The sequence below is a fragment of the Olea europaea genome, chromosome 12 (genome assembly GCF_002742605.1).
Source record: "Olea europaea var. sylvestris chromosome 12, O_europaea_v1, whole genome shotgun sequence".
Taxonomy (NCBI): Eukaryota; Viridiplantae; Streptophyta; class Magnoliopsida; order Lamiales; family Oleaceae; genus Olea; species Olea europaea.
Window position 1 is genome coordinate 844,733 of NC_036248.1, and position 9,180 is coordinate 853,912.

The window sequence follows — 9,180 nt, forward strand, 5'->3', positions numbered from 1 at the left end:
ACATCATCGTGTATTTTGGACATGAAGAGCAACTATGAGGTAATAAACCTAATTATTTTGGTTTGTGAAGAATTGCTTACAACAAATTCGATCCTATGTCTCTTCCACTTGTGAATTTTATGAAGGATTTTAAGTGTTTTCATCCACCTACGGAAGACGGATGAGGAGATAAAAAAACCAAGTATGAGTGTTGAAATAAGGATCTTTCTATTTTATCTCATTCAATTATTGTTCAAATTTATCTAAGAACAGAAATCAATTGTTACGCCTCGCCACTGATGCTTTATTTTAAACATACGTGGCAATCACACGGAAGCATCAACCAAAGAAAAAGTCAAAGGTTGACCAGAGTCAACGGGCTGAAGCCCACTCAATTGTCAAATATCTTTACAGCTAAGGCTCTCTATCCTAAACTCTCTCCCTCCAAAGGGCCTTGAATTAGAAGTGGTTCTCAAGGAGTTTATAGCAGTGGCGGATCTCGGTGGTGGCGAGCTAGGCCGCCCTAGCTGGATTCGCATGAACCACTGAAGAAATTTTATTTTTTTGTTGACAATAGATTAAATTTTTATATTATATTGCTTGTAACTCATTTCATTTTCAAACTTCTTCTGCAGCTCTACTGATTAGAGCTTGCATGTGCATATTTGAAGTCTCGGGTTCTGTTGGATTTTATGCGCAATATTAAAGAGATGAAAATGAAAATCAATACAAGAATTTTACGTGGTTCGGCGATGTGCCTACGTCCACGAGAGCGAAGCAGAGATTTCTTTATTCAGTTGATAAAAATAGGGTTACAACATATTATTTATACTAACCCTAACCTGGGCCCATATAAGACTTTAAGGCCCATACAGAAAATACCTCTGTACCGTACCGCGGGCGTAGCCCCGCACCCTCAACCCATTCAGTGTCTCTAACAACCAGACAGTGAATTAAACCCACGCAAGGCCGATGCCGTCGCTTCGCTCCGTTCCGTTCGATGCGCTCCGCGCCGGCATCGGCCCATTTGATCCAGGGCTTGTGTTCCACTCTATATGAGCCACATGCACAACAATCTCCACCTTGGCGAATATTCACCCCTTAAGAGAAAAAAAACATAACCTAGAAAAAATCACACCATCTAGGACCAATGGGTTGGGACACATCCTCTCTAACAGTTAGAGATGTTAATCAAGTTCAAGCAATGCTTGAACCTATCCATTGTGATTGGTTTTGTCATCATGTCTACTGCATTTTCTAAGGTATGCACCTTCTCAAACAACAGCTCTCCTGAAGTAACCAACTCTCTTATCTTATGAAATCTCACGTCAATGTGCTTGGTTCTTGCATGGTAAATCTGATTCTTAGCTAGGAAGATGGCGCTCTGACTATCACAGTACAGCTTCATTCCATTTTGCTTGATCCCAAGTTCCCTGACAAGCCCTTTCAACCACAATAATTCCTTGACTGCCTTAGTTGCCGCCATGTACTTTGCTTCAGTTGTAGATAATGTCACAAGCGATTGCACCATTGACCTCCAACATATGGGCCCACCTGCGAGTGTGAAAACATAACCTGTATAGGACCTTCTGTCATCCAACTCTCCTGCATAATCTGCATCTACATATCCTTGAACTGAAATATCACCGTGTTGTCTCTCAAACATGATCCCGCACTCCATTGTACCTTTCAAGTACTTGAAAATCCACTTTACAGCTCTCCAATGCTCTCTACCAGGATTAGCCATATACTTACTAACCACACTGACTGCATGTGCTAAATCTGGTCTGGTTCACACCATTGCATACATCAAACATCCAACTGCGCTGGCATAAGGTACCTTTGACATCCCTGCAACATCTTCTTCACTCTTTGGGCAATGATTATTAGACAATCTAAAGTGATTTGCAAGTGGTGTGGCAACTGATTTTGCATCTGACATGCTAAACCTCTCTAACACTTTCTTCAAATAAAGCACTTCTGCAGTAAGAAAGTAGTGGTACACACCTTCCGTACAGCGATACCATTATGATAACAAGATGCATATAACAGCAATTGCATCATTGGATCCAAGTAACCCTGACCTCTTGGGGAAAGGAAAATTGGTGATAGATCATGAGTAGCAATCACATGAAGAAATGTGTAAAATGTTCGCTGAAGCTCTTGCAGCTCGCGGATTTCCTGAAAGAAAAGAAATCAAAATGACACAAGTCAACTCGTCATCATCTGAACTGAAACAAGTGTTCGAAAACGAATTCTCTTTAAGTTCAAATATAAGTGTATAACGTTAAATGCTTCGTGCTTGCAGCAACATCCTATTTCCCCTTGTATCCAAAAAAAATCGTAACAGAGATCCTTTAGTTTAGATATCCATGTTGACATTGTATAATAAAATGTTTTATGGCAACATCTATGCTATTGATTACTAGCATGTGTTGCACTGTATGCTTGTAAGTAGAAATCACTTCCATGCTAAGGTAACTGAAACGATCTTTTTAGCACCAAAGAGAAGTGACAAGGTCAGAAATGCTTATTGCATCAATACTAGTAACAAAATCATGAAAACTAGAATGCCTCCACACGGTCACCTCACTACTCAACAAGTTAACATACCTCAGTACTGCCACCAGGTCCTGATGGAATATCACCTCTTGGGAGAATACTAAACAGCCTACCAGCAATAACAGGGTACACTTCCTCCAATATGTCATAGACTCCAGTGTTGAATTTGCAGATGAGCTGGTTAAGAAGTACCAAAAAACCCACCAGTTCCTTTGACTGCATATGGCAATATGATGGTCAAAGCTCTAATTATTACCATCTACGTTGTAAAAGCAGATGGAAGGAGAAAGACAAATCGCTAATCAATGATCACAACAATTCATACTTCCCTTAAATTTTCATAACTTTGATAAAGGAAATCAATAAGTAAATACAAATCATAGGCATCCAATTCTGAACGCTTTCCCCTTACCCACCATCATAAGAAATCAAAACTTCTATAGATAAGAAAATACATAATATAGCACCATAAGTATGACGAGAGCATGTACCCATGTCCTTATTGATGTAATATTTGTTACAGTCAGAAAGCACATTCCAGTTTCGACCATTGGTAGAAATTTTAACAAGATCTTACACAAGTTGTAAAATGTACAAGGAGGAAAAAATAATCGCAGAACATGTCATCAAGAACAGAGATTTTTAGAGGTCAAGATTGAAAAATCAAACATATTGTCAGGACATTGTTAGCTGGTACAAAAGTTATCTTGGTAATTTAACAAAATATGGAAGGAGGCAACGATTTATATTACAGTTTTGATGAAAACAAACTATAAAAAAGAAGAAGAAAAAAACGGCAGATATTTATACCTCACTTTCTGCTAGCAACTGCTCCAGTGCCTTGGGAAGATATGGGAACACTGATGCTCCCAAGGTATCCACCATACGGTGAATAAATGAAGTGACCTAACAAAGGAGGTCCGATTAGCTGAGGAGCTTATCACACAGCATTAATGAAGAAAGCTCAAAAGCATACCTTACACCGTAGTGGTACTATCTTCGGAAAGACAACTAGTAGTTGTAGGAGAACATCTAATGTCTGAATATTTATAAAAGAACCTATTAAAACACAGAAAAGATAAAACAAACATCCTTACGTCTAAACAAAAATCTGCTCATAGAGCCCCAAAGTTCTATGAGGCCCTTGTACGAGGTCAGCATAGAATAATCAGAATGCAGATTAAATCACGCACTAGTTAGTTTGGATACAAAAAGACATGGACAGTGAAGCTTTCCACCGACCTGTTTGAACATGAGACCAATAGCAGGGCGACTGGCAGTTACAAGACGCTCACTGAAGCCCTGAATCAAACATGCACCATACTCATTAGAATACAAATTTATGCAAAAATTATGAAAACTTGTCCAAGCAGATTCAAAAACTTGACAAAATAATGTCATGTCAAACTCGTAAATTAGATGCAGCTTAAATTTTCACCCATTAAAGAAAGATTAACAATTATAAAAAAGATGCCATCCTTTCTCCATATCACATTTAGCCCCTGTTTGGCCCCCATTACATGGAAAATTAATGGGTGGAATAGTTTTTTTTTTTGAAAAATGAGTGGTTGAAAAAGAAGGAAAAGTTTTCGATTTACGTGTAATATTATTTTATGGAAGATTGTATGGTTGAAAATAGGAGAGAGAAAAATGAAATGTAATAGAATAAAAATTAATGGGGGCCAAACGGGGGCTTACAATGAGACAATAAAATTTTGTTTCCTTTCTTATCAAAGATACTACAGAAAAGCGACATATTCAAAAAACAAATAAATAAATAAATAAATAGATAATAATAATAATAATAGTAGTAGTAGTAGAAGTAGTAGTAATAATAATAAATGAAATTAAAGCAACTGGTATATATAAGAAACAAGAAATTTGAAAGGTCAAGAAAGACCTTGCTGAGGGCATTAATGGCCATAATTATTTGCTGGATCTTTGCTATATTTGTCGCAGATTCATCGGGAATCTGAGTTTGAGCATTTAAGAGGGCAAATTCAACCTGCCAAAGCATTTTGATTTTTGATTAACTAAGTGTTGAGTAACAAGAAATCAGTTTAAAATAGATGAGAATATATGATATCTAGATAAATTAAGTGTCAACATTACAAATTGATAAAAAGAGGGCCTGCACGGGTAGCCTAATAAACACGTTTTCATAACAAGCAATCAAACTTGACCTGCTGACAGAGAGGAGTAAGCAAGGCAGCTAGGTAGTCAGATTGCTTTTCAAGTGGTACATCTTCCATTCCAATTAATAACCCAATTGCCTGTAAAGTAATGACAACAACTCGCCTTGGATCAGACATCAATAATATAAACCTGCAAAAATAAATTACTGGTATAGCATATACCTCAAAAATGTGACTACCATCTTCAGATCCCGATTGTGTTTTTGATGAACCATCCATTCTAGTAAACTGTGCAACTGTATCTTGTAGACTCTGGAAATCCAAGGAAATGTCAAGCTCGATAAGGAAAAAGAGAATAACAAGGTGTGGCAATTACTCAAATTTTCCAGCATCTAAAACAACAACAAAAAGCTGCTAGTATATAAATCATTTTTCTCAGCACTCTGCTCGACATCCACTTAAAAGTCCAATTGAAACCAACTTTTTTACAACCCATGAGGCCCTCTAAAACAAATAACCAATGAAGATGGCAAAAATGAAATGAACAGTTTAATACCTGCAAGATTGTCTCTATATAAGGAACAAGCTTTGCTTTGAGCAATTTGACAACTCTCATGAAAAGATAACTTGCCCTTCGACTCACATTGACATTTGAATGGTGTATACCTCTTTCGTCAAGAAAGGCACCCAGGGCTACAGGAATATATTGAGTGTTCTCCTGCACAAACTTCATATATCTTGTTATCGTTTCCAGGAAAACAAGTGCCACGATCCTATTGGAATGACAAGGAAATCTCGTTGATAAAAGCATCAGAACCAGCTCTCCCAATTGACCACTTGCAGTCCTCATCATATCATCACTTATTGATTCTCCAAGAGCATAAAATAAGGAAAGTGCAGCTTCTACCACTTCAACATTTCTATCCTCTGATGATGCAGCAGCACTTGCTAATGAGTTCCTGATAAAAATCTGAGTCATGTCAGGTGCTACACAACCTACACTGCGAAGCAATACAAATAAATCTTTCCTAAACTCCACCATCCTATCTTCTTCTTCTCTCCCGATCTTGTCCAACACATCAAGATTATTGCGGTAGATAGGATCAAACTGAATCTGCACTCGAATCACTTCTAATATCTGTCGCACATGAAGTAGCTGTGTTTCTGTCAGCATGGAAAGACTTTTCATTGTATTAACATAACCAGAAAGAAACTGAACAATGCTGAACGTTGCATCAACTTCACAGCTCTGCATTACATAAAAAACCGACGGCAAAACCTCATTCAACAGCTCCAATGAAATCTCTTTACCGTCACTGGGGCTCAAACGCTTGGAACATTCCAAAGCCTCAGCAGCATAGCCAGTAAGCAAAGAAGCCACGCCAGAAACCAACTCAGAGTCACTATCCCCTGCTACCAATCCAAAAGCCCTTCTTATATGAAGACTCTTTAAAAGGGCAAGTTTTGACTTTGAATCCATCCGCTTAGAGACCGCTGCAAGAAGAACACTGGCAGCAGCAGCCCGAAGCTGATCTGGAAACCCATCCACCAACATCAATTCAAAAAACAAACTAGTAAATGATTCGTTCACAATCAAGCTAATGTCAATCCATGATATGTACCTCCTCATAGAATCTAAAACACCAGTACACAACTCCGGGTCCGAATTCCGGTACATCAACACAACGTCATACCATGCCCTTACAATCTGAGGCACGCATTGTGCCCTCATTGCATCCTTAATCCTCCCCGCCACAGCCATCTCATCCCCATTTCGTGGATAGTCTAAGCTGATTACTTCATCATCCAACGCATTCAAAATCCGACAAAACATATCGATAACCACCCGGCCTTTACTCAAATTTGGCAAGAAATCAATAAAAACAGAAGGCCAAATTGATGGGTACTCAAAATATATTAATGTCACAACAACCTGAGCAAGCTTGTTCTTTATAAATGCCTGGCCCTCCAAAACCAGAACAGAGTTGTGGTCATTAACATTAACAGCCTCGCAACAAGCCATTGAAAATATGGATTTCCGAATAAAGGACTTCTCCTCTAGACCCATTGATGAGTATTTGTCGCGAAGGGCCTCGTGGAGGCATTGCAAACACCAGAATTGGACTTGAACTAACTTAGAAAAACAGAGCTTCTCTATACATATGGAAGGAATGGATAGAGTCTCTTTAATTTGCTGAATAAAAGTCGCTGCCTTTGATTTCAGTTCTGAATCTACAGTCCCAGATTCATCAAAGCATATTAAAATCGCCTTTTCAAGATCATCCATTATTACTACGAAATCCCAAAACCCTAATTAACTAAAAAAACTCGCCAAATTTACTCCCACTGCAATAAATTTGAATGAAAAAATGAGCAATTTCAAAAAGAAAAATCCTTGCCTTCTGCATTAGTTTAACGGAATTTAAAGTGATTGGAGGATTGATGAATTCAAAACAATTTGATTAAACAGCAGGATTTGTTAAGGCTGCTTACCTGAATACCTAAAAATTTGATTGAAGAATAAAGCTATTGGTGAATAAAGCTAGGGTTTTAGGATGAATCCAGAAATTAATTAAAAAAAAAAAAACCCCCCTCAAACCTTGGAGTCACCCAATAAGTTTTATTAATATATATGGGTGCGTCTGTGTTTCGTATATCTGAGAGAGTTCGGGCGCCTGCAACTGGATGTGTGTGAAGAGGAGGAGAAGACGGAGGCTGGGCAAAGAACTCACGTTTTATACACACCGCCCGCCCCCAGCCACTCCAACCTATGTCATCCATCCCATCCCCCAAGCAATTTTTATTTTATTTTATTCAAACTTTTATGGAAACAAAACGGGTTAATTATTTGAATTGTGCCTAAACTATGCCCCTCTTTGCCCTCTTTTTCTTGGACAATACTACACATATCAAATTCTTTTATTGAATCTTTTACGTATTATTCACAATAAAGATGAGAGTCAGGAGTCAATATTTTTAAATTCACATGGATCTCGCCATACACTGTGCGAGAGGAGACACTATTTGATACCCATATTATATACAAATGGAATTTTCCCTTTTTCTTTCAAATTTTCCTTCTCACTCTTATTTTTAATCATACAATTTTTCATAAAATAATATTACACATAAATTGAAAATTTTTCATACTTTTTAACCACACATTCTTCAAAAAAATATTATTCCATACATTAAAGATTGAAAAAAAATGAGGCTAAATGGAAGTTATTATATCAAATGCTGGTACTTAGTAAGGGCTGAGCCACATTAATTTCAAAAAAATATATTTTTCAACAGTAATTTGATATCATTTCAACCACATATTTTTCAATAAAATAATATTATAGGCAAATATAAAATTTTTCCTTATTTTTTAACAACACATTTCACATTGATTTGACATGAATAATGCATTTTTCCTAAAATGTGGCTCAAACATGGACTAATTAAATTAAAAAATATATCTCAATGGCATCAATGGAAATATCCGTTAGATTCAACAAACGACATTGACTTGAGCGATGAATAGATAACACACTACATGGTTCAATGACCATTAAAATACAATTTTAAATTCAAATATTAAGTAGTAATAATTGGTATAATTTTAATTCAATTATTAAGAAGTAAAAAAATTTTCTTCCCTCAAATCAATTTATTTAAAAGAAAAAACTAAAGAAAATGAAGGAAAAAATAGGAAACCCAAAGTCTGAGACATGTAAATCGGGTAAAAATATAATTTTTCTGAATTGAGAATCACAAATTTATGAAAAAAAAAATCCAATTTTTTTCCATTTGGAGCTCTCTTTCAAATATCCATTCCTTTGAAGAATTCTCACTTGCTTAATTTCACAATCCAATTTCGTTTCGAAGTGAACAAATAATTCTATCTTTTATAGAAATCTATGATCAAAATTTTAAAAAATATCTTTTGTAGGAATCTCAATCACCACTTCCAAAAAATCAATCTTTCTTTGAAAAATCTTTTTTTCTTTTTGGTGGAAAAATGAGATACCCACAGGCAAAATTCAATCACTCGTAAAAATTCTTGATACCCAATTTTGAAAAGTTCTATTTCCTTGATTTATAGACCTCTGATTTTCATATTTCTCTTTTTTCCTTCATTTGTCTTTGATTTTTTCTTTAACAAAAGTTTATTTAAGGAAAAAAATTGTTACTACTTAGTAACTGAACTTAAAATTGTATTTCAATGGACACTGAACTATGCACAATTGTATTTCAATTGGTTTATTTTAATCCCCACCAAACAGGGACTCAATAAATTTAAAAATCAAAATTTAATCCTCTTCAAATAGGGATTCAATATATTTAAAAATAATAAGTTTTTGTTATATCTTGCCGAACATATAATTAGATATCCAAAATTATTTGGAGAATGATGCTCTTAAGTGTTAGCTGAAAGCCCAAAAGTATTACTAAACGTATAACCATATTATTTCATTCTAGATTGTACCCAAACACTTGTGGGTGAAAACTAAGTCTG

At 36.1% G+C, this 9,180-nt stretch overlaps 1 protein-coding gene across 1 annotated transcript; it reads right to left on the reverse strand.

Moving 5' to 3' along the window:
- Positions 1-377: 377 nt before the first annotated feature.
- On the reverse strand, positions 378-7,480 carry LOC111405033 (exportin-T-like). Its single transcript, XM_023033725.1, has 12 exons — positions 5,233-7,480; positions 4,899-4,988; positions 4,725-4,814; positions 4,442-4,546; positions 3,784-3,843; positions 3,518-3,580; positions 3,352-3,447; positions 2,593-2,757; positions 1,958-2,160; positions 1,156-1,766; positions 862-1,079; positions 378-524 (listed from the first exon to the last, which is right to left on the reverse strand). The coding sequence occupies exons 1-12, from the start codon at positions 6,961-6,963 to the stop codon at positions 378-380; spliced, it is 3,579 nt and encodes a 1,192-aa protein (XP_022889493.1). The 5' UTR covers positions 6,964-7,480.
- Between the last annotated feature and the right edge of the window lie 1,700 nt (positions 7,481-9,180).